Source organism: Mercenaria mercenaria, chromosome 12 (genome assembly GCF_021730395.1).
Source record: "Mercenaria mercenaria strain notata chromosome 12, MADL_Memer_1, whole genome shotgun sequence".
Lineage (NCBI taxonomy): Eukaryota > Metazoa > Mollusca > Bivalvia > Venerida > Veneridae > Mercenaria > Mercenaria mercenaria.
Genome location: NC_069372.1, coordinates 75649059 through 75676368, shown reverse-complemented (window position 1 = coordinate 75676368; position 27310 = coordinate 75649059). Strand labels below are relative to the sequence as shown.

Sequence of the window (27310 nt, the reverse complement as noted above, 5' to 3'; positions counted from 1 at the left end):
TAATAATGCAGAAATAATGAATTAATTGCCGCAGAATCGCTTCAAAACATTGTTGCCTTAAAATGACGTCACTGACGTCATGACGTTACGTATCAGTTACCGCTCAATATTTTGAAAGTACGTAATTCTGTGCATTTTCTTTATCTGAAATATTTTTAAACAGCCATTATTTGCTTAAATATTTTTACGTGTCTTTCGCTCTGAATAATGATCAATATTTTGCTTCTTATAATTATGTAGTTATATTGAAATGTTATGCGGAATGTAAGAAAATGGATGATGGTCACTAATGTTATTGGGAATATAGTTAGGTGAAAGGTTACTTATTACGGCCATTTTCAAATAAAAATTAAGCAGTTTAATACGTAATACCAATTTTTCAGTTTCCATTGATAATTTGTTACTTATATACTAAAGCTAAGCTCTAAAATTGATTAAATTTCAGTACAAAATTGTGGTTTCTTGAATTAAGTTGTTGTTACCATAGAAAAAAAGCCCGATACCTATATATCTAAATGTAAATTTCAAAAGCGTTGACACTGCTCTATTTAAAGAACACAGCTTCGGCTTTTTATTTGCATTTCAACAATATCCATGAGAATAATAGCAGCATGCAGAACGGTTTTTTTTTTTTCATAAAAAATGTCAGACGAGGGGTACTGCTGTAAGTATTTTAAGCTGTGAAATTTGTTTAAATATGTGCAAATAACACGAACATAAATATTACTGACATTAGAAATAAGACGATTTAAAGCTACATTAACAAGAAAGATAATTTTATTTAATATTTTTATAAGAAATTACGATAAAAAGCAAGATATAAGCTATTTTCAACATCTCTGTTGCCATGGTTACTTTAAACTTTAAGAAAAAACAGGGTACCATGTAAAGTGCTTGGTATTTTGCTAATAATATTACCCAAATATTCCATATTTGTCATTGACAGAATGGCACTGAAGCCGTCGAAAACCCGTTTTTATACATAATTGTTTAAAAATGAGAGAAAATGCGTTATCTTGGAAACACGAGCCCCGCGACATATACATTTTAAGATTATATTAGAAAGCTAACGCGCATACTAGTAAAATTATCAATTATACAGACTTCTACGGATAACAACGAAACCAAAATACACTGAAAAGTGTTCAATATCCGTATTTTCCTTCTTCTTTCAATATAGAATACCTTTGGAGGGTCATGTATTTCAAACCTGGATAAAAATTGTAATTGAAAGACAGAGATAAAACGAAATTGAGATTGTAGCAGTTAAAAGATTAAATTACACGGAATACAAAAAAAGTGCTGCGGTTCAACTAATTTGAATTTACGCTGGTAACAAGGCACGGCTATTCAAAGAATAAGTAAAGCTTTTGCACTTGCTTATTCGTCGGCATCGATATTCCCATTTAGTTAAGTTTTGAATGCGAGTTGGTATCTCAATATCCAGTAAAGGAAATGGATTGAAACTTCACACTCTTGATTATGATAATCTGACGTTCAGTGCGCTGATACATAAATCTGTTTTGCTCTTTATTAAAGTTATGCCCCCTTTTTCGTCTTAGCAATATTTGTTGAAGTTTTTTATATGTAAGTTGGTATCTCTGTAACAACATGGGGGAATGTATTGAAGCTTCAGACGTTTGGCAGATAAAAGAAAAAATATCGAAATCATGATTCAAGAAAAAAATACATTTTCTGCCAATAACAAAAATGTGGCAGCGACGTATTAAACGAAAGGCATTATGAGCCTTTAAATTTTGTATGTCCGTCCGTTCGTTCGTCCGTCCGTATGAACCAGATTACCTACAGCCCTAAGAAATGCCCCAATTTAGTTTATACTAATACTCAATAATTCTCGTGGCAAGACCTACAGACTGACCTATATTTAGGTGAGCTTAACCCCCAAAGACCTTCACCTTCAAACTTTAAACCTTAAAGAAACAACATTTTTGGCACTACAGCAAAAAATGCCTAATACTGGCTCTTTTTCAACTCACCTCCATAAAGAGACGGTGCCCGTGTTTACAGGCCATGATGTACTACAGATATGTTTGAAATCAGTGTAAAGAGAAATATTAATTTACTGAGAGTATAGTTTCATAAAATGCGAAACTGTAGTATTAAAATGAAACGAAAGCTCTCAAAAGTGTTAATCATACAATAAAATCGATGAATAATGCATAAGAAGATGTTTTTATATTATATTTAAATCATAAAATGTCAATAAACATAAAACAAATAAGTTACTATTCAACATATACTTATCTGTTATCAAAATTATAGTATTCTGACGTTAATCTAAATAAACCCTATGAACGAGATGAAAATAGTCATAAAACGCTACCAAGGAAACTAACTGCTGACTTTATATTCAGGAAAACATTAAAAAAAATCGGATATGAAGTTAAATCGTTTGTTACTCTGTTACAGTTTCTTCCGTACGTTTGTTACTGTGTTGCAGTTTCTTCCGTACGTTCCTCTGTTACAGTTTCTTCCGTACATTTGTTACTCTGTTACAGTTTCTTCCGTACGTTACTCTGTTACAGTTTCTTCCGTACATTTGTTACTCTGTTACAGTTTCTTCCGTACGTTACTCTGTTACAGTTTCTTCCGTACATTTGTTACTCTGTTACAGTTTCTTCCGTACGTTACTCTGTTACAGTTTCTTCCGTACATTTGTTACTCTGTTACAGTTTCTTCTGTTACAGTTTCTTCCGTACGTTACTCTGTTACAGTTTCTTCCGTACATTTGTTACTCTGTTACAGTTTCTTCCGTACATTTGTTACTCTGTTACAGTTTCTTCCGTACGTTATTCTGTTACAGTTTCTTCCATACGTTAATCTGTTGCAGTTTCTTCCGTACGTTTAGTACATGCATTTTACGAGTGGACTGGAAGACTACAGGTGTTTCATAATAAACAGTGGACCGCAGTGTGCGCCGACAGTTTTGATACAGAAAAAGCAATGGTTGTTTGCAACATGCTCAACTTCACTTGGTAAAACCTAACACATATTTTATATATTATATGCATGCGCATACTAAAGCATAAAATGCAATATTTTAGTAAGGATTTGGCAGGTATAATATTATTATATATAAAATTATTAAATGTTTTATACTTCCTGTTAATATCGAACAATTTAAATTATATTCAGTATAGATCTAACCTACATTCTTTAGTAATTGCTTCCAGCGAAATACATTATTGTTAATGTAAGTCTTTAACAAATATAAAACAGTATATTATATATCGTTACTTAGACAAAGTATTTATATTTGTATTAAAAACCCATGTTAGGAAAAGAAGATTTGAAAACACCACCGGTGAAAGTCTAACTGGTATAACATAAGCCATTTACAGAATCAGTTGTAAAGTGATGAATCATTTGTAAACACCACCGGTAAGCCAGTAAAATATACTCTTTAAACTTTATCCCTTCTGCCTTTGCGACCAGTGCATGCTGATCTTTATCTGCACTGTTTGCTATTCAGTAAGTAAATTTTCAGTGAACACCCTAACTGAAATTACTATTCTTCCGTTCGATGTCATATTTCACTTTCCGCACAGGTTCCATGCAGAAAACTTCAAATGAGCGCGGATGTGAATTCGTTTTATCCGATAAATTCAGCGTTATCCTAATATATCCAACATATTTTTTACATTATTTTACAAATGATTCACCACTTTACAACTGAGACAGAAGTTCGTTCTTTTTTATTTGCTTATTTGTTTAAATGTAAAAAATATATATTCAAGACTGAACCCAGAACGTTCATGGTAAGTAACATACTGTCGAGAAAAACAAAATGTTTTCGAATGATTTACCGTAAACGTTCAAATGCATTCTGCCAGTCGATTGAAAAGTGATATTTTAAAAGTAATAAAGTATTAGCTGTTCATAATTTGCCAAATTAAAAAAAAGTGAATAAGGCAAGATTTTAAAGTCCCATTCGCTTTTAAAATTTTAGTGGAGAACAAGACCTTGAATTTGTAACTAACGCTATAGGCCTATGCTGCCAATTGAATAAAATTAACCATATACCTAGAGAACACAAACAAATCTGTGTTCTTTCTATGTTTTTGTTTCAGGGCACATGTGAAAACAGTTCCTATATTTTACAACAATTCAAAGGATACAACAAAATTACGTCTGGATGATTTTTCATGCACTGGGTCGGAGAGAAGCCTGTCTGAATGTCCTCACTATTCTATAGGCAAAAGCGATTGTAGTCTTGACGAAATTGTCGAAATAACTTGTGCACCAGGTATAACTGTACGACGACTTTTAGCATGTATAATGTTGAAATAGACCGTGAAAGAGCATTTTAAATATACACAAAAATGTACAAGTTTTATTCAATTGTAGTATTGTCCTAAAATTTAAATGCCTTTGTTCATTGAGTGAATACAGACTTTTATAATTTCTATACCACAGTTTCATGAAACCGAACGATGTAACGTAAGTTAGCAGTCACGTTCACATTTTGTTAAAAGTATTTGCTGTCACTTATATGATGACTTCCTATATTATTAGTCAGGTCAAACTGATCTATGAAAAGACGCGAAAATGATAATTATCATATACGTACATGTGTACATACAATAACATAAGTTTCTAATCAATCTTACATGTCGTGCTCTATTAATCAAAAGTGAATTAATCTTGATATTTCTGCAAACATTTTTGTTTCAATTGGCTGGTTAATGAAGTATATAAGAATATCGTTTGAAATCATAGAACGCAACGTGGCACAATAATAGCAGACTTGCTTTGATTGAGTTTGTTCATAAGAAGTCACTACTTAGGAAATGTGTAGCACATTTCACCCCACCCTTAGCACCGCTAAAGCGGAGCTCTATTCTGTTATAAAATTAAATGTACTCTATATGGTCCAAAAGAACCAAAAAATATAACAGCACTGAGCTGGGACCACTAGAGCTAAAAATATAAATACTTTTAAGGATATATTTTCTTTTGAAGCGCTTGGTATATCAAATTGTGTCTGTGCATTCTGATGATGGCCCCTTTACATTTTCTTAAAACGGAGACGATTGGTCCAGTAAAATCGTGTGAAAATACTTCAGGATATGGAAAATGCATAAAACTTGGTACATAGCTACCTTAGAGCAAAACTCAAAAAAATGAGCAAGAGATCCACTCCAAAAAAAATCCAGTATGGCCGAAAAAAATCTAAGATGGCCACCATGCTTGTATATATTTTTAAGAAATACCTAGTATTATCTATAAAACTTATATAGACACTTAGTCATCACTATAATTAGTTGAAACCGCCTGTTTGAATAAATTCAAACAAATTGTATTAATAAAAATACTGCACTTCCAACAAAACAAGCATTATTATTATTTATTATTATACCAGATTTATATAGCGCCCTTTTCATGATAAACACGTTCAAAGGCGCTTTACAGCAACTGCAGCCACAGAGGGCGCGAAATCATCCTCTACTAGTACAGACACAGAACGATCTGACCAGAGGGACAAAGTGAAATAAAGCGCCCAGAACAGACAGAGAGAACTTTTCAGATACAGACGTGTCCGGCTGACTTAGCCTAGCTCTTTTCGAATAGACAGTCTGGTTCTTTACTTGACTGTCAATCCTGAGGACCGGGATTCGAACCCCGGACCTCAGGATTGACAGTCAAGCGTGTTACCACTAGACCACTGGCCCACCTTCTCATGCATCAAAAACTAGGTCATCTGCACATGGTCTAAAATACCTAAAACAACGGTTTTAACGCATACTTTCTGCACTAACTCACCCTTGTTATCCAGATAATACGAAATGCTATGACAATTCCAAAATGCTACTAACTGGAGGAAATGTCAAACTTGATATGGACATTGTTTTTGTCAATATTTTCTAATTACTCATTCTGATTGTTAAAAGTATTATAACTGATTCAACATGGTTTAGAAGCTGTACCATTTGCACTAAGCAATTTGCATATGGGACATATTGTCCAGTATGGAGAGCCCCAAAACCCAAACAATGTGTACATTTTGCTTTTGAGAATGAGTTTGGCGATTCAAAGCGTTTTCAACCTCATTTAATGGACTTTCGGAAATGAATATTACTTTTTATTATTCAGTTATTATATAAACAATGATGTGAACATGTTCAAAAGTTTTTATTTCAGATCAAATAACCCACATTTACAAATATATAAGCATATGTAGTTGTCGATGGATACTGACCCAAGTGTTCATAGAAAATTCGAAGATAAAGCCCGAAATGCTATGAGGATAATAGCCAATATTGTAGTTTGAAGTTTTGCATATGCTGTTCTAAAGGTACCGATTTATGTATATTGAAGAAGTATACTCATAAAATGTGGTAACTTATGGCTGTAGCATGCCCAAGGTAATGTTTTATACACATGGTCCCTCCTTAGAATGTTTACCCTGCCAAAATTTCATCTGCAATACAAGACTCACATACATTTCTATACTGAAATACAAAGATTTGGCCCTTGATTGATTTGGAAGATCTACATTATGTTGTTACAAACTCATTCACTGTGTCCACACACGAAACTGGTCAATGTGTAATGGAATGTAAATGAAAGAAGTCAATGATGGCTATTATCCTTTTTCAAAGACAACACATGTAGGACATTATCCATGGTCATTTTCGGCTATTATCCATTTTTCACACAAGGATCAATATAAATGGTTTTGACATAAAAACGGCAAACGTAAACAACTTACTCTAAACTGTGTCAGATAGTGAAATGGTGCAGCTGTACATACAGTGAATTACAAGCATAAAAACAATTCTAAATATTTTTATGAATTTTCAAACTAAACTTTGTAAACTATTTAACATATTGTGTAATGTATTCACAAAAATAAAGTAAAATAGTTTGAGTTTCATGGAAACAAATCACCAGTCGTTCTTTTTGCAATATCTGGTGGTTAAAATCACTTATCAAGCCTAAGAAACTTACCGAAAAACCTGAAATTTTCAGAAGAGTTCATCTGTCATTTTGTAGCATTTTGGAATTATCACAGCATTTCGTATTATCTGGATAACAAGGGTGAACTTTCGTCACGAAAAAAATGTCTCCCCTTGATACAAATTTGCTATTAAGCAGAAGAAAAATCAGATGCATTTATGTGAGTCAGAATTAAGTAAACAATGGGAACTGACAAATCAAGAATGTTTAAAATGGCAACAGTCCAATGTAGAATTTAACAACAGTTGTAAATGTAAAAACAGTCGAACTTCGTTAACTCGAACCCGTCGGGACCGCCAAATTTGATAGAGTTATCGGTAGTTCGAGTCATCGAAAAATATTATAAAGGAATTCGGTTGGGACCTGACATTCGGTTCAAGTGAAGGATGATGTTTGAATTATACGAGTTCGAGCAAAAGAAGTTTGACTGTAGTGTGTATTAGTGAGTAGATGTTGTAGTGTGTATTAGTGAGTAGATGTTGTAGTGTGTATTAGTGAATAGATATTGTAGTGTGTATTAGTGAGTAGATGGTATGTGTAATGGAGTAGAAAGATAATTGTAGTTTATTATTAAGAAAATTGTAGTGGTATTATGAGTAGATTTGGTATTATCATTAGTGATAGAATAGTGTAGTTATTATGAAATGTGTGTTTGTATAGGAATAATGTTAGTGTGTATTAGTGAGTAGATAGTTGGTAGTTGTAATACAGTGAATTAATGATTAAAGGAATATAGTGTGTAAGATATTTGTAGTTGTATTAGTGAGTAAATTTGTAAGTGTTTAGGAGTAGATTTGTATGTGTATTAGTGAGTAATGTTGTAGTGTGTATTAGTGAGTAATATTTAGTGTGTATTAGTGAGTAGATCTTGTAGTGTGTATTAGAGTAATATTGAAGTGTTATTAGTGAGTAATTTGTAGTTGGTATTAGGATAGATATTGTAGTGTGTATTATCGATAGATATTGTAGTGTGTATTATGAGAGAATTTGCTAGTGTATTAGTGATAGATAATGTAGTGTGATTAGTGAGTAGATAAGTAGGTAATGGGACTGATATTAGTATGTTTAAATGTGTATTAGTAATGTAGTTTAGAGAATATGTTGTAGTATTGTAATAGTGATATTGTAGTGTGTATATGAGTAGATATTGTATGTGTATTAGTGAGTAGATATTGTAGTGTATTATGGTAGTATTGTTAGGTGAATTGAGTTGTATAGTGAGAAGATATTGTAGTGTATTTAGCGAGTGAGATGATGTGTATGTAGTGTGTATTAGTGAGTAGATATTGTAGTGTGTATTAGTGAGTAGATTTGTAGTGTGTATTAGTGAGTAGATATTGTAGTGTGTATTAGTGAGTAATATGTAGATGTGTGGTATTAGTGAATAGATATTGTAGTGTATTAGTGAATATTAGTGATGTAGTGTTAATAGTGAGTAGATATTGTAGTGTGTATAAGTGAGTAGATATTGTGTAGATATTGTAGTGGTATTAGTGAGTAGATATTGTAGTGTGTATTAGTGAGTAGATGTTGTAGTGTGTATTAGTGAATAGATGTTGTAGTGTGTATTAGTGATAGATTTGTAGTGTGTGATTAGTGATATAGATATTGTAGTGTTGTATTAGTGAGTAGATGTTGTAGTGTGTATTAGTGAGTAGATTTGTAGTGTGTATTAGTGAGTAGATATTGTAGTGTGTATAGGAGTAGATATTGTAGTGTGTATTGTATAGTGAGTGTGTATTAGTGAGTAGATTTGTAGTGTGTATTAGTGAGTAGATATTGTAGTGTGTATTAGTGAGTAGATATTGTAGTGTGTATTAGTGAGTAGATATTGTAGTGTGTATTAGTGAGTAGATATTGTAGTGTGTATTAGTGAGTAGATATTGTAGTGTGTATTAGTGAGTAGATATTGTAGTGTGTATTAGTGAGTAGATATTGTAGTGTGTATTAGTGAATAGATATTGTAGTGTGTATTAGTGAATAGATATTGTAGTGTGTATATTGTAGTGTGTAATAGTGAGTAGATATTGTAGTGTGTATAAGTGAGTAGATATTGTGTAGATATTGTAGTGTGTATTAGTGAGTAGATATTGTAGTGTGTATTAGTGAGTAGATGTTGTAGTGTGTATTAGTGAGTAGATGTTGTAGTGTGTATTAGTGAGTAGATATTGTAGTGTGTATTAGTGAATAGATATTGTAGTTTGTATTAGTGAGTAGCTGTTGTAGTGTGTATTAGTGAGTAGATATTGTAGTGTGTATCAGTGAGTAGATATTGTAGTGTGTATAAGAGAGTAGATATTGTAGTGTTTGTATTAGATATTGTAGTGTGTATTAGTGAGTAGATATTGTAGTGTGTATTAGTGAGTAGATATTGTAGTGTGTATTAGTGAGTAGATATTGTAGTGTGTATTAGTGAGTAGATATTGTAGTGTGTATTAGTGAGTAGATATTGTAGTGTGTATATTGTAGTGTGTAATAGTGAGTAGATATTGTAGTGTGTATTAGTGAGTAGATATTGTAGTGTGTATTAGTGAGTAGATATTGTAGTGTGTATTAGTGAGTAGATGTTGTAGTGTGTATTAGTGAGTAGATGTTGTAGTGTGTATTAGTGAGTAGATTTGTAGTGTGTATTAGTGAGTAATGTTGTAGTGTGTATTAGTGATAGATTTGTGTGTTTTAGTGATAGTGTATGTGTATAGTGTAATATTTTTGTAGAATAGTGTATTAGTGAGTAGATATTGTGTGTTGTGTATTAGTGAGTAATGTTGTATGTGTATTAGTGAGTAGATATTGTAGTGTGTATTGGTGAGTAGATATTGTAGTGTGTATTAGTGAGTAGATTACATCTGTTTCACTTTGTCGTTAGTTTTCGCAATTCATTTAAATATTTTTACACTAAAAGAACTGATGACACTTGTAGTGTATATTAGTGAGTAGATATTGTAGTGTGTGTTAGTGAGTAGATGTTGCAGTGTGTATTAGTGAGTAGATGTTGTAGTGTGTATTAGTGAGTAGATATTGTAGCGTGTATTAGTGAGTAGATTACATCTGTTTCACTTTGTCGTTAATTTTCGTAATTCATTTAAATATTTTTACACTAAAAGAACTGATGACACTTAGAAAAAAACAAATAGTTTATTAACTATGCTAGTGCGATAGAAGCATGTGAACATCCCCCTGTCGAATCATGATTTGAAAAAAAGTCACTGCCGTTTAATAAGTCTAATCAATACATTTGCATGATCCTGATATATTCTGTTTTTGTCAAATTAAAGCACATTGTGCCATAACAATACTGTCACAGTTTAATGTCATTAGCATATAATGTAGAGTCACTAAGTTAGAAGCCGAATCAGTCAGTTCTACCAAGAAAAGTACTTTGATATCTATTTCTTGACATTTTTGATGAAATCAAAAAATATAATAGATAAGGACATACTGAATGTGAGTACTTAAACTAGTTTTCAGACAACAAATATTATTTATTTACCGTTTGTAAGGCTATGTAACTACCAATTAAACGGTCCAATGTAAGAGTGACGCTGTGCTGTCAAACAAAACTAACCAGCACAGCTCGTGATTACCGGTGAACCAAGCTTTTAAATTAATTTTCTACACCTTCCTATAAACAAACTGTATGTGGTAGTGATGAAATGGAACACTGAACTGTAATACATCGTTCCATTTCAAGGAGAGCTTTAATTTTCAAAATATGGCTGAACATTGTTGTTTTCTGACGTCTGAACTGCGAGTCATCAATGATATCTGGCCACTTTTTTACCCTTTCATATCACTCATAAAAGTTTGTTTTCTTTAGGTTATTGTCCCTACTAAACCTTTAAGCATTTGTCTCTTTTCTTGATTCATAACAAAACATAAACTGCAGACCTCTGTTCAACACTGTTTATTTGACGATGACAGACAATATATGCTACATTAATAATTTGACTGTTTTTGGCATAACACATTTCACATGTATATTCCCCTGATTGAAGAACATGTAGACTGAAAAAAATAAGTGTCGAGTAATGTTTTACCGAATGCAGTAGAGGAAATCAGACAAAAGTGGGCCGGGGGACGTCACATGACCCTGCCATGGGGACTGGCAATTTTTATTTGTCCATAGAAAATATTATTTTGACATATCAACTAAATTCCCCCTTTCTACATGTTATAACAGTTTCACCGATTTTTAATGAAATGTGAAGAAATGAGAGCATTCTTTCGGGTATTTTATGAAAAGACATGTGCTTTCTGTGCGCGAGGCATAAGAAATCTGTTTGGAAAACTTTGACCAGTTTCTTTGATTTCCCAGCATCATTTTGAGATCCTGTTTTTTTCTTCTATGATTGAGCCTAAACTTAGACTAAATGCCTACGATAGAATCTTTCGACACTCTTCTTTACAATAAACATGTCAAGTAGCTTATGTCAACGAGGCTTACAACCATATTTTCCCACAAAAATAAGGCTATAGTGTGCATTCCTGCATCGTCTGCTCTTGAACATATTAAAAAGGTTGCCTATCAGGTCGGGCACATACGGGGCCAGGTATTCTATCCCTTTCCAAAGGTTCCAAGTCAAGATAAATAAGGCTGACCAGAGGTATTTTGATAAATAGGAACCTTTCTGGTAGTGTTTGCTTCAAGCACCAGGTCTCGTGCTCCTCAAGTGCATGTGCAACCTAGATAAAGGCTGTTGAGGAAGGTGTAATTTGTCAAAAGTGCTAAAATGCTCTGCACTGCCTTATGCAAAGTAACTAATGTTGTCTACCATCTCGTGCTTGTGTGTACTAACACGTGTATTTGACATGTACCGTATTTCAGATTCCACCTCACTGTGCTGAGTAATATATTTCACAGAATAGGTACTAAGCATTGGCTATGAAAGCAGCTTTAATATTTGCAGCCTTACTCTTCTTTGTTACACAGTTAGCATTACATAATTAATAATTAACTGATCAATTTTTTATGCAGATACTGTGACAGCGGGTGCATAATTAGGAACGTTGTTTCATTTGATCCTACCAGCCCGTCGCTATAATCTGTTCTTGCATTTCTAAGTCCCAAACCGAAAGGGGCAGTTGTCTTATTTGGTGTCATGGGAACCACAAATGACCTTCTTATTCTCCAAATTACCTACCATCCGGCTATAAACAAGGTTTCATAAAGAAGTCTGTAAAATTTGTACTTCTGTAATTATTGAAGAATCCACAATTTGCGAATGATGGACGGACAGACAGACAAAAGATGTACAAATGAAAAAATAATAACAAGCATATTCTCAATCTTTCTTTCTATCTATGTACAACTTTTCAAGAAACAATCTCTCTTAGTTTTGAAGAAATCGCAGGATGCCCCTTTTTGTCATATTTGTGGATTACTCGTCCATCTGTATTCACAAATGACAGATTATATCATTACTTTAAATAAACAATAAATGTTTTTCATGAAACCTGGGCATACACAGAATGCAATATATAGAATACACATATATAGGCCTACAAATCATTTTATTTTGTCCCTTTGTCCATCATTCCATGCGTCCGTCTGATTGTCCATCCATCAGTCAGGCACAAAAGAGTGTTCATGTGTTAACTTTCAAAGTGCATTTTTTTGTTAATTAAAACCTAATTTATAAATGGTGGGATGTTTGGAGAATATGCAGTTTTTTCGATAAAGTTTCAGTGTTAAAAAATTTGCTTCCTAATGTAACACATGAGACAACTGTCCCTTACGGTAATGGAATTTCATTTCTGGGCAATAGCCTTATTTAAACTTTTTGTTTATAATACCTTTATTGTATGTATCAATTGTTTAACTTTTACAGTCTTTCATATACGACTCGCCGATGCAGAGAGTTTACGCAAAGGACGTGTTCAGGTATCTTATGATGGGAAACAGTGGTTCTCTATGTGTGGGTTTGGGTTTGACAAAAATGCTGCTAAAGTTTTGTGCAGAATGTTAGGATACGAAACGTAAGCATCACTATACTTTCAGTTAAGAAATAATAAATCTGTTCCTATATTTTATCAGTTAATAAAATAGGGGCAGGAGTTTGGATGCGTAATAATTAAATCACGAGTGCGTAGCACGAGTGGTTTAATTATTCGCATCCAAACGACTGCTCATATTTTATTAACTGATAAAATTATTGGAACATATTTATTATTTCGATTCTAACAACGCAAATAGAAATCTAATTCTTATTTTACAGTACTATATTTTTAGCGTAATACGTCATTCGGATCATATGCAATTACTATTTACCCCCATGGTTAGAAAGTGTTGCATAGCCAATGGAACGTATAGATTCTAGATTATGTTCCTTTTTCATTAGAATTTTGAGAAGTATTCATAAACTAGTTATCTTACAGCTCGCAAATTATTTATGAACAGAATAAGGTAAGTTGACCCGGAGTTACAAGCATAACTTTTATATGACGTCACATCATTATGACGTCATACTTTATGTCATACATTTATGACGTCACCGCTGAATCATAATTGAAAAAAAGCTGGAATGTGTGTAATATATCACAGGCGCACCAACTCTGTATTCAGTCACAGCCAGCTTAGCTAGAATGTTTCTCATTGCAGAGTTGGTGCAGCCGTTCTGCGCATGCGCGGAATTATTATCCATTGGAGCGCACGGCAAAATTACTAAATTTTTTTTGCATGTCCGCACGCATTTACTGTATAAATTGAACAATAAACTGACTAAAGGTTAGGGTTAGTATCACCATGGTTACAAAATATATGCATTTAAGATATTTTCGTTCAAATTTAGTTTATCAGTTATATACCGGAGTCTGTAATATATCACAGGCGCACCAACTCTGTATTTAGTCACAGACATTGAGCTAATTGTTTTACGGTCCTACACATAAGTCAGTATGACTTTACCACAATTATGTTTTTGAAATGTTGTTTTCAACCGTTTGGCCCTGAAATAATTCGTATGTAATGGAACAGAAGTAGAATTTCTTATGTCACAATCGTAGGGGATGAAATTTAACAGCCAACCATATTTAATCGTATATTCATGTATAGGCGTTTTCGCTATATGTTTATATAGCAATTGCTGTGGATCGCGTGTTAGACTCTACAATAATACACTCACCTGACTGCAAATTAAAAATTACAGCAAAAACCTGAAATGAGAATAAAACGTCTGATTTTCCGTTTCGTTTCTTTTAATCACCAATTCAATAAAATCAAGCGATCTAATATTTAATTGATTCTTGCATCAGAATGTGCTAAACTAGCCAAATAAATATAGAAAATACACTTTCTGACTCGTCAGACGTATTTCATCAAGATCTTGGTTTAATGAAACAGATAACTGAGATTTGAAAGAGTAGATGTAGTGAAAAAACAACTCTTATAAAATAAACATATTAAAATGCCTGAAATAATACTTACTGACTGTTCAATCAAAAATATTCGTGGGAGACTTATTTCCGTGGATTTTGTTGTAATTGAATTAATTTACTCACTCTATGTCGTGAGTAAATCAATTATTCACTAATTTCATGTTCCTAACTACAAAAACAACAAACAAAAATATAGGATACAGGTCTTAGTATTTGACAGCATTCCAATGTACTAAAAAAAATACGAATATATGTGTCTTGCAAATGTCAGACGGTACGATGTTGTGCGATGTGTTGATGATCGACCAGTAGAAGTGGGGTAAATGTGGTTATCTTTATCTTTGTACACCACTCAGCCTGAAAACATACTATCAAAATTTAAGGCAAACATACAATCAGATGTACATGAAAATCTAAACTGTAAAAATGTGCTTTCTATTAGGTCCCGAATGAACCAAATGTAATAACTTGAACTCATCTTATCTAGAATAGTTAAACAGCATATAAGATGGCAATTCTGGTCTCTCTCAGCTTCGTTGAATAACCACAAAATAAGAAAAAATGTGCAGTTTGTAAAACATAACATTCTTTCAAGGTAAAATAAAAAATAAAATGAAAACTAGCTCAAAGAGGATAACGGCAATTTCCATTTGATAACGAAAGAATAACATTGCATGGGAAAAAACAGCATAAAATATATTGATATAGAATTAAATGCGTACTTGTGAATGTTACTTTTCTAAATGTAGAAACCGAGTCTGGCATGAAGAATTCAAGTGTTCTCATATAATGTTAAATGTATATCTGCCTTCAAAGTTCTAGTAATACATGAATACTCAACAGTAATAATTATCAAGGAACTGTTCATGTCTAAAGACCCTTGAAATATAAGGTACGTAACTGTGAACCTTATTTTCTATCAGAACATAAAGGAGACGCAATGTCTGGCCTGAGGAATCTCTCTAGAACTAAATGATTACTCTTGTTTAAATCACAGTCAAAAAGTCAAATCTGCCTTTGATATTCGAATACAGCTACAAGTCATCAGCAATAACTATTAAGAAACTTGAATGTCTGTTAGGGTGGGTGGCAGGGAATAAACAAATAATCAAAATACTTGTTATGCTGTCAAATATTCAACCTCGAGTGAAGAATATCAATTAACAATCACTTATATAGTGCACTGAAAACATGAGAAAATCGTGAATTGCAAGCAGAAAACGCGGTAAAAATAACTACCGGGAACTGGAGACAAAATAGTTAGCAGACGATGAAAAACGTGAATAATTTTATTTACTCACTCTATGTCGTGAGTAAATCAATTATTCACCAATTTAATGTTCCTAACTACAAGAACAACAAACAAAAATATAGGATACAGGTCTTAGTATTTGATAGCATTCCAATCGTAGTGTAATAAATTCAAAAGATTCTTTTAGAAATATCCAAAGTTTTCAGAACGCTAGCCAAAATAAACGCAGCACGGCCTAATATTCATGTAACTTCCTTAGCAAATTGAGCTTGAACAGGTAACACTTAGCCGTACAAGCACAATGTAAAAAATCAGTGCTTTCGCGTATCCTTTTAAATTAAGTTTGAAGCGACTCCGTATATTACAAATGTATACTTATCTATTCATTGTTGTTCTTAGCTCAACAGAAATAAATATCCACCAAACAAGGTAACACTGATCACTACATCTGAAAAGAACATAATAAGATTAACGATTGATCTAGATAAAATAAATATATATATATATATCACAACACAATTAACGTAATTGAATATGTCAAAAATGAAAAGACAAAATCACTGTCGTTTTTAAAACAACTTCATTTATCAAAATATAATAATCATTCATTAATGCAGTACCCAATGCTGTAGCTAATGACTTCACAACACAGAAATTAAACGGTCAACAAAATGATACACGACAAAAATAAAACAGCCAACACTTCCATAGCACAGCCGACGTAAATTACAATACCTAACGTTTTCAGAACACTAATAATAAGAAAGTCGACGCAATTATGCACGACTAGAACAAAGCATCCCACACTTTCAAAATACGGCAAAAGTAAAAGTGTCATAGCTAATGTTTTCACAACACTGACTATAAGGCAGTCAACGCAATAATGTACGGTTAAAATAAACAGCCAACGCTTTCTCAGCACGGCCACAGTAAATTGTTCCTTTTTCACCAAGAAACGCAAATGCTTTCCCAGCACGACCAAAGTAAAACGGTCACTATTTCCGCATTATAGCCAAATACTTATCTTCCGTCGCAGTTTTCACATATTTTTAATTAAACAAGAGCTGTCGGATGACAGCGCACTCGACTATTCGAAGAATTGATTGAAGAATGGGGTCAAAATATTTCCACAGATTTTCAGACAAAAGAAAAATATTGATTAAACAAAAAATGTTCCTGTATTTTTGGATTTCGATTAGTCTTGCACTAAATGGCAATGTGTGACCATGATGGCAAATATGTTAAGTTATATGTTAGACAAAATATGGACTTGTATGAAAAATCTAACTAATTTCCAAGTCCAAAAAGGGTCATAGTTCAGTCAAAATAGCTGACAGAGTTATGTACACTTGCCTACAGATGGAAATCATGTTGATATACTAGTGTTAAAAGTTTCAAAGCCACAGTTCAAATAGTTTTGACAAAAATTTCAAAGTCCAAAAAGGGCCATAATTCAGCCAAAATAGTTGTCAGAGTTATGTACTCTTGCCTACAAATGGAAATCATAATGATAAACAAGTGTTTAAAGTTTAAAAGCCATGTCAAATAGTCTTGACAAAACATGGACATATACGAAAACAGAACCAATTTCCAAGTTCAACAAGAGCACCGCCTTGCGGGTGCTGACGCTCATCTGATTTTTTTTGTGTAATAGAAATATTGTCCTACCCATGATTTTCTAAGTCTAAAAAGGGCCATCATTCTTGCAAAAAGCAGGATAGAGTTATGTTTCTTGATGTACAGTGTCCACTTATGATGGTGAAAAATTGTTGCAAGTTTTAAAGCAATAGCTTTGATAGTTTATGAGAAAAGTTGACTTAAACATAATACTCAACCAAGAAAATGATTTTCTAAGTCCAAAAGGGGCAATAATTATTGCAAAAATCAGGATGGAGTTACGCTGCTTGCTGTACAGGGTCAGCTTATGATGGTGAACAAGTGTTGCAAGTTTCAAAGCAATAGCTTTGATAGTTTAAGAGAAAAAGTTGACCTAAACATAAAACTTAACCAAGAAATCTGATATTTTCTAAGTCCAAAAGGGGCCATAAATCTTGCAAAAAGCAGGATGGAGTTATGTTTCTTGCTGTACAGGGTCAACTTATGATGGTGAACAAGTGTTGCAAGTTTTAAAGCAATAGCTTTGATAGTTTAGGATAAAAGCTGACCTAAACATAAAACTTAACCAAGAAAACTGATTTTCTAAGTCCAAAAGGGGCAATAAATCTTGCAAAAAGCAAGATGGAGTTATGTTTCTTGCTGTACAGGGTCAGCTTATGATGGTGAACAAGTATTCCAAGTTTCAAAGCAATAGCTTTGACATTTTGGGAGAAAAGTTGACCTAAACATAAAACTTAACCAAGAAATCTGATATTTTCTAAGTACAAAAGGGGCCATAAATCTTGCAAAAAGCAAGATGGAGTTATGTTTCTTGCTATACAGGGTCAGCTTATGATGGTGAACAAGTATTCCAAGTTTCAAAGCAATACCTTTGATAGTTCAGGAGAAAAGCTGACCTAAACATAAAACTTAACCAGCCGCCGACGCCGACGCCGACGCCGACGCCGACAACCGCTCAAGTGATGACAATAACTCATCATTTTTTTTCAAAAAATCAGATGAGCTAAAAAGGGCCATAATTCAGCCAAAAAAGATGACAGAGTTATGTACTCTTGCCTATTGATAGAGACTATAATACTGAACAAGATATAAAAGTTTCAAAGCCATAAGTCAAACACTTTACACAAAATATAAACTGGTACGAAAAACTTAACCAAGATTTCTAAGTCAGAAGGGGCCATAATTCAGCCAAAATGCTTGATGGAGTTATGTACTCTTGCCTACAACTGGACATGGTGATGGTAAACAAGAGTTGAAAGTTTCAAAGCTTTATCTCAAAAGACTTTGTCAAAATGTGGACTGGTACGAAAAACTTAACCAAGATTTCTAAGTCAAAAAGGGGCAATAATTCAACCAAAATGCTCGATGGAGTTATGTACTCTTGCCTACAACTGGACATGGTGATGGTAAACAAGTGTTGAAAGTTTCAAAGCTTTATCTCAAAGGACTTTGTCAAAATATTAACTGGTACGAAAAACTTAACCAAGATTTCTAAGTCAAAAGGGGCTATAATTCAGTCAAAATGCTTGACAGAGTTATGTGCTCTTGCCTATAACTGGACATGGTGATGGTAAACAAGTGTTGAAAGTTTCAAAGCTTTATCTCAAAAGACTTTGTCAAAATGTGGACTGGTACGAAAAACTTAACCAGGGTGTAACGCCGACGCCGTGGCGAGTAGGATAGCTCTACTTATTCTTCGAATAGTCGAGCTAAAAATCTAAACAGTATATCAATCAAACAATCTCTTCGTTAAGCTAATAACTACAGTTTGAAAACGTCTGAAATTTATGTCAGCCAAACAATGTTACAGTTATCACATCTAAAATAATTAATGGATTAATGATTATATTTTGGTGTAAAGGCCAAGGTAAAACGGACAGTAGCCCCATATTCGAAAAATTACAAGAACAAACACCATCACAGCACGGTCGTGAAACAACTGAATATATCAACACATAATAATCCGTCATTGAAAAGAACATTATATTAGATATTTCATATTTTCATAGCAATTTTTCGTACATTGTAGTTTTTTGTTAGCTTTACAACTTCTAAAATAAATATCTACCAATAAACGTTTTCCTAATCACGACATCTGAAAACAACAATCAACAGATTGAAGATTGATCTGCATGTAAAACTCTCATAGTATAACAAAAATAAAACGGTCAGTGGTCTCAAAGTACGGCAAAAATGTAAAAACAAATGCATCATAGCATGGTCGTTCTTTAAAACAGCTCAATATACCAAAACAAACTTTTCACAGATGTACTTCTTTTTGTAGTTGAATTTATCACACAACTGCAATAAGACAGTCAACACAATAATGCATGACTTAAGGTAACTTGACATGAACAACCAAGATGGCGTCATGAAATTAGGGTTGGTCACATTATTTATCCCTATAGACAATATGCTGCTTTACAGGTCTAAAAATGCATTTTAATCATTTAACACACACATAAACAATTGTAAAAATGCATTTAATTTATAAAATTATAAAATCTAATGTTCTGAAACTCACCATGAAAACTAGTCAATTTTTGTGTGCATTTTGCAGAAGAGTTATGTATCCAAACTGAAAAAAAATTATATCCTCATATCTTTGAATGTGTCCTTCAGGTGCTCCACCTATGAACAAAAGAACTTATCCACTGAGTTTTATGCTATTTGCTCTGGAATTTCATCAGTAAATTATGAATTTCAATATTTTGTTGTAAATAAATTCAGTAACAAGGGGCTATGCAATTTCAAAAATATGTTTATTGTAAAACTCGCCCAGTCCTATGAATGGAAAATGAACCTAAACATAGCTGATTTTTGGGTATATTACATTATATTTTATTACCCTTTCATATTTCAAATGAAAAAAATCCTTATCTAAACTGTCTCTGTATTTTTTGGAGGCAACAGAAAATCAAGAAAATGTACTTTATCAATTACATTAAACATACATTAATTTAGTATGGCCTAAGATCCACACTTTCCATGAGATTTCCATGCAAGTCAGTAAAGTTTTGACATTGAGGGTTATTCAAACAGAAGCAAACACATTTGAACTAGGACACAGGTTAAAAAAATTGAAACGTTTTATAAAATTTAAATACAAACAACGTAGAATTACTAAGAAATGAACACATCACTCAAAAATCTTAATATGTGAGGATGTAAAGTCTCAGAAATAAAGACAAAGTAAACTTACATGTATTTTGAATTTTTTTAACGACCCTCATACTGCAAGCATGTTTCAACTTTTTAGGGTGTAAAATATAGAAATTTATAATTTACTGATGAAATTCCAGAGCAAATAGCATAAAACTCAGTGGATAAATTCTTTTGTTCATAGGTGGAGCACCTGCAGGACACATTCTAAGATATGAGGATATAAATTTTTTTCAGTTTGGATACATAACTTTTCTGCAAAATGCACACAAAAAATGACTAGATTTCATGGTGAGTTTCAGAACGTTTGATTATATGTTTTTATAAGTTAAATGCATTTTCACAAGTGTTTATGTGTGTGTTAAATGATTAAAATGCATCTTTAGACCCCTGTAGCAGCATATCGTCTATAAGAGTGAATAATGTGACCAACCCTAATTTCGTGACGCCATCTTGGTTTTCCCTGTCAAGTTACCTTAATGGCAGAAAACGTACTAATGCACGAAAGGCTAAAAGCAACATAGCTAACTCAGTAATAAATTGTCTTAAAAAATCCATAAAAAATACTCTGAAATGACTAGTGGTACAAACTTATAGGCGTAAGAGTTTTGCAAGATACTTTTATAAATAACCAAATATATTGTGCAGAAAGTATAAAACAGTTGGAACGCTTTTGAAATAATGCACACATTTTACATTATTCTTGCATTTTTCCCGATATCTAACTTTTATTTTCACCCACTTCATTTTTCAGTGTCATATGCAAAACATGGCAGAAATGAACATATTGAAAATTTTCACCTACACTATGGCCGAGTAGTTTTAAAAACCAGATTTATCTAAAACATATACTTATCTTTTCACTGTAATTTTATTCTTGAAAACATTTTCACAACGTGGTCTACAGTTAACCAAATCAAAGCTTCTGTGCTAAACACAACATCACACGATTCAAAATCAACATAACTGACGTTTTGGTGACTTCATGTTACAACTAAAATATAAGAACAAATACTAAATTTCTATCATAGTTCTAACCAATTCTGAATACTGAATTGCACATCAATAAACGATCTCTACGTTAAGCTGATCATCTCTAATAATTTTTCTCAAAATTCCATAACAAGAGGGTACTCTGAAGTGACTAGTGGCATAAGATTTTTTGAAAGATACTCTTAAAGACCCACCACGACCTAGTGATCTACCTTTTCACCAACAAAATCTTCATGAAAATAATTCTTAAAATACAGCTATACCACAAGATTTTAGGTTGACAATTTAAGCCTTTCCTGAATAAATGTATTTTGACAATTTCATCTGCAAACTTATTCAGGAAATCTCTTTTCAGCATAGTTTCAAAATTATATATGAATAACTATCTTAAACTGTTGAAACAAAATGTGATCAAAATTTAACTAAATACACTGATTTATGTACATATTGCTACAGTAATTCAATAAAATCTTAAAACATTACACACATTGTCTTGGCCATATATATGTCCCTGTCAATTTGTAACTAGATACTTGTTATTTCTCATTTTCTTCATGCAAAACATGTATAATTACCATCATGGAAATACAAAAGAATACATGTGGTGCCTCTTTAAAAATAACCAAATATAGTGTGCAGAAGGCACAAACAGTTTCAACGATTTTGAAGTAATGCAGCCAATTTACATTATTCTTGCATTTTTTCCAATATCTAACTTTATTTTCACCCACTTCATCATTTTTTCAGTGTCATATATACATTCTATGCCAAACATGGCGGAAATTAACATTGAAATTTTTTCACCTAAACTATGGGCAAGTAGCTTTAAAAACCAAATTATCTAAACATATACTTATCTAATTTATGAAAACATATCCACCACGTGGTCTACATTTAAGCAAGTCAAAGCTTCTGTGCTAATCACAACATCACACGATTCAAAATCAATCAGCAACTTTCTATTGTTGTTTTCTCTGATTATGCTAAAAGCCAACAGCATCATCTGAAGAAAGAATAATTAACATATCTAATATTAATTCGAATTGTAAACGCTTTAAATACGACGAGCTGCAACTACTGAATCATTTACGCCCGATAAATTAAAGTACGAATACGTATGCTTCGCTTCGCTTCTACTTACTGATACAATATGCACACCTTTAATGTACTAGTTCATAAATCTCGTCCAAGAAGTATATACATGTAATATTTACTTTCCTTCAATAACAGCTTTTTTCATCGTGAATTTATATTAAATAACATTAACAATAAATATAACACAGTAAGCAAGAAAACATCTGCAAAGTCACAGAGAAAAACAAATAAACGCATCTATATGTGTTATACAAAGTTTGTGCACATGTACCATAAAACTAACTGAAAATATACAAAACAGATAACAAAATTTTAATATGCACGTTTTCTTTATTTGAACATTCTGACCAGACGGAGTAATTTGTTGCACAATTTGCACGAAAGCTTCGTGAGCCGAAAACCTTCTCTGCGGTTATTAAAACCGAATAACAAAAAAATATGAAGTTCGTCACGTACAAATTCGCAATGTAGGTAACATATCCGCCGCTTAAAATATTCAAAATGTTTACAGATAAACTGTTTCAAATTTCTACAGCCAACATTACCACTAATTCAAGTGCACAGTAGGCCGAAATTAAAACAAGATATTTTGTAAATCCGTATTAGCATATATCCCTTAGCGTTGATGAACCTTACCATGTCAATAATCTTTGTAAAAGATATTCTAGCCAAAATCAAAACTTTAAGCAACATGAAATGTCTCATTTTGTGGAAACAGTATGTTGATAAATTCTAGGACATTCCCGTTACACGTGTCAAATTTTCAAACTAAAAATATTCATTTTGACAAAACACTACGGAACATAGATAAAAGTAATAAATCGTTACCTTTCCGAAATTGCTACCCTTTTCGCTGAGTATAATGTTGAGTGTTCATTTCCAGATGCAAATGATGTCCAAAAACTGAATATTCGTCTCAGAAGGGTTTGTCAAGTTTTCTTACGAGAATAAACAAATAATCAAAATACTTGTTATGCTGTCAAATATTCAACCTCGAGCACAGACGCTTGGGGTTAGGCGAGCGGCTCTGGCCCGCAATAATCTCTTGCTTTTCCATTTCATTTTTTTGCAAATTATCATACCATAAGTACTGCAAACAACTATCAAAACGATTAAAATAGTATTTGACGGCGTTTTAAAAATGCCACCAAATACCATCAAAGCACTAAATACCACAGACGCTTGGGGTTAGGCGAGCGGCTCTGGCCCGCAATAATCTCTTGCTTTTCCATTTCATTTTTTGCAAATTATCATACCATAAGTACTGCAAACAACTATCAAAACGATTAAAATAGTATTTGACGGCGTTTTAAAAATGCCACCAAATACCATCAAAGCACTAAATACTACAAGATGACAAACCATTCGTCATTGTTTACATGTAAAACCGAAATTCTTACCTGGTTTATGATCCCAATATGAAAAACACACGTATAATTCTGGTGTTGATAGATTCAAAAGGGTGTAATCTTTCTATTGCAATGCATGCCGTAACCCCCCTTTTATCCACAACCTTCACATTTCTTCGAAAATTAACACCCATACCAGTACTGACAGCCCAAAAGCATCAACTTTCGACTCTACAAACCGTGCCACAGTCTAGGCCGTCCTGCTTAGAATTTTAACCGCAAAATATCAATGAATTGCGGCAAAAAATTTGACCATTTGCGATTACCTGCGGCCTGGAGGCATATCGGAAGCAACAAGTAGTGTAGCACATGGGAACTGTGTGATTTCACGTGACTTTTTACCAATATAAGATTGGCTTATCGCATTTATGGAACGCCGTTTTTGCAATGTAGCTGGCACTCAGAAATGTTTGTGACCTGAATTCCTCATTCAGTATTTCATATGATTTATTCAGCAATGAGGGGCCTCCGTGGCCGAGGGGTTAAGGTCGCTGACTTCAAATCACTTGCCCCTCATCGATGTGGGTTTTAGCAGCACCTGGGGCATTGATTTCTTTATGTGAGGAAGTCATCCAGCTGGCTTACGGAAGGTCGGTGGTTCTACCCAGGTGCCCGCTCGTGATGAAATAATACACGGAGGGGCACCTGGGGTCTTCCTCCACCATCAAAAGCTGGAAATTCGCCATATGGCATAATTGTGTCAGTGCGACGTTAAAAAAACAAAAGGCAATGTGAAGCAGTCTACATAGTTTTAAGCTATTGAGAACCGTGTTGTTATAATTATTATAATATAAATTATACAGATAACAAAACAGTATGAAGTAATCTACATGTTATTGAAACTAGTATATAAATGGAAAATAACAAAATATTAGTTGTTTACTACAAGTATATACTACATAAACAATATCCGCAGGATACCAGTATAACGTGCGAGTTCAATTTCATTCAGCTCGATTAAAATTGTCAGCAATATTACAGACTGGTTTACAATTTGCACTAAAAAACTGGGTATTCCCCACATTGAGTCGAAAGTTGATGCTTTTGGACTGTCAGTACTGGTACGGATGTTAATTTTCGAAGAAATGTGTAGATTGTGGACAAAATGGGGTTATGACATGCATTGCAATAGAAAGATTACACCCTTCTGAAACTATCAATTCCAGAATTATACGTGTGTTTTTCATATTGGGATTATAATCCAGGTAAGAATTTCGGTCTTACATGTAAACAATGGCGAATGGTTTGTCATCTTGTAGTATTTAGTGCTTTGATGGTATTTGGTGGCATTTTTAAAACGCCGTCAAACACTATTTTAATCGTTTTGATAGTTGTTTGCAGTACTTATGGTATGATAATTTGCAAAAAAATGAAATGGAAAAGCAAGAGATTATTGCGGGCCAGAGCCGCTCACCTGATCCCAAGCGTCTGTGACCTCGAGTGAAGAATATCAATTAACAATCACTTATATAGTGCACTGAAAACATGAGAAAATCGTGAATTGCAAGCAGAAAACGCGGTAAAAATAACTACCGGGAACTGGAGACAAATAGTTAGCAGACGATGAAAAACGTGAATAATTTTATTCATGAAATTTAACCACCAAGTTATATCCCCACGAAATAGCTGTTAGGGATAAAACAAGTTTTATGCCAACGAATTTTAACGATTTCACAGTAATTTCAATAATAATACAAACCCTATACAATACATACACTAAGTACTAATGATTTATATTTTAGATCGAGTCCAAACCATGATGTCGTTGCCGATTATGATGGTGCTGCGTTCCTCACCGTAATCAAATGTACGGGGTCAGAAGATTCCTTGCTGCTCTGTACGATTTTTGTACCTCCGGAAGGAGACTGTGATGATAAGGAAGTCATTACAGTTGAATGTCCTTGAACAAGTTGCCACTTGTTGAAATTCAATTTAACTGTTCTAGAAAAAAGCTATTGACAGACCATTTTTCAAAATAATGTTTTGTTATTCTTATTGCCGTATCTGATTGATTACCATACTGTACAATCGGGTGAGATTAAATTTGAGAGCATTGAACAATGTCTTAATTTGTTTTGTTTGATCTGAGGTGGAATACGCCCCAAAATTTTTTGCCGAATATTGTCATGAATTTTATACTGTACAAAATTCAAGATATATGCGATTGAGTTCCGGTTTTACTTTTTCGCCATATTGCTCGTGATTTTTGATATTGTGTCACAAACATGGTCCCTGACGTCACTTTTCGTGCAACGCCCGGTTCCGAGTGTTTTCGGCATTTTTCCTTTCCCGCGCTCTGAATGTCATATAAATGAAAAATACAAAATAATTGTCATTTTGCAAACAGAAAATACTACTCAGTGGTATAAAATTCAGTGAAATGAAATTGAAATAGGACGTCAATGACGATTTTTGTGGCGTCAGAACGGAAAAATTCATATCAACTTTTGCTAAAAAAAATTTGCCTTAAATTTCAGTTATTAAAAACGGCTCGATAAAACCGTATTAATGTTGGGTATATAGTTTCGTAATTTGTTAAATCTAGTAAACCCTAAATATTATGGGTCTACCGACTCAATTTCGCAATATAAACATAATCCAATTCTTATTTTATGAAATCTTCGCACGTATATATCGACTGATTCAAATTCATGTACTAGTGAAAGGAACACTTCGACATGTTCTATCATATACAATTGTCCGTACTATTTGACTTGACATCTCAATCTTCGCAAATATTTAGGACGTTTCGTTACTTAAGCAAAATTATCTGTAAAGATTTCTACTCATAAATAACCTTTAGTAGACCGCTGACTACCACTGCGAACGTTACAACGGTAGCGAACGTTACCGCAGACCATTTTAAATTCATATAGTGAGTGTACCATATTGACTTTTATTCTACAATGTCTTTTGCAACGATTTTCACGAATCTAATGATATTTTCTTTATAGTATTAATTTCGTCGGAGTAATTTGTTTTTTATAGCCTATAGATACTTTAAAGATTTTATTCTACACTTACTACAAAATATCTTGAATACAAGTAGATTCCTTAATAAACTGATGGGAACCATAAACAATTTGAATAAGGAGTAGATGTACTTAAGTTTTCCGTCAGATAATTATGAGATAACATTTGGAAAAAGAAAGATGTTACTGACCTCGAAGGATACGAAAAACAGGTCCGAATTGAGCTAATCGTTTGTCCGCAAGTATGCACATGCGCATTTTTTAAAGAATTTACATAGTAGTTAATTGTCTATAGCGACCAGATCAGATAAACTTGGACAATAAAATCATTCTATACAGATTTGTATTCTACAAGATGGTTTCAAATAAAGTGAAGCTTTAAGAAAATTTTTCTGTTATAATCGTGCAGTACTAATGCAAATGCTAACTAGCTTTTAAAAAAGGTAGTTTGCGTC

The 27310-nt window shown here is 33.2% G+C and overlaps 1 protein-coding gene across 1 annotated transcript in view; it reads left to right on the top strand.

Annotated features, from left to right (window-relative positions):
* LOC123533498 (neurotrypsin-like) overlaps window positions 1-25944 on the top strand; it is a 35621-nt gene extending 9677 nt beyond the window's left edge. The window contains exons 5-8 of the mRNA XM_053520352.1: window positions 2852-2996; window positions 4092-4267; window positions 12810-12957; window positions 25626-25944. Coding sequence (XP_053376327.1) covers window positions 2852-2996; window positions 4092-4267; window positions 12810-12957; window positions 25626-25788 — 632 coding nt within the window. The 3' untranslated portion in view covers window positions 25789-25944. The remainder of the gene's footprint in view (window positions 1-2851; window positions 2997-4091; window positions 4268-12809; window positions 12958-25625) is intronic.
* Window positions 25945-27310: the final 1366 nt, after the last annotated feature.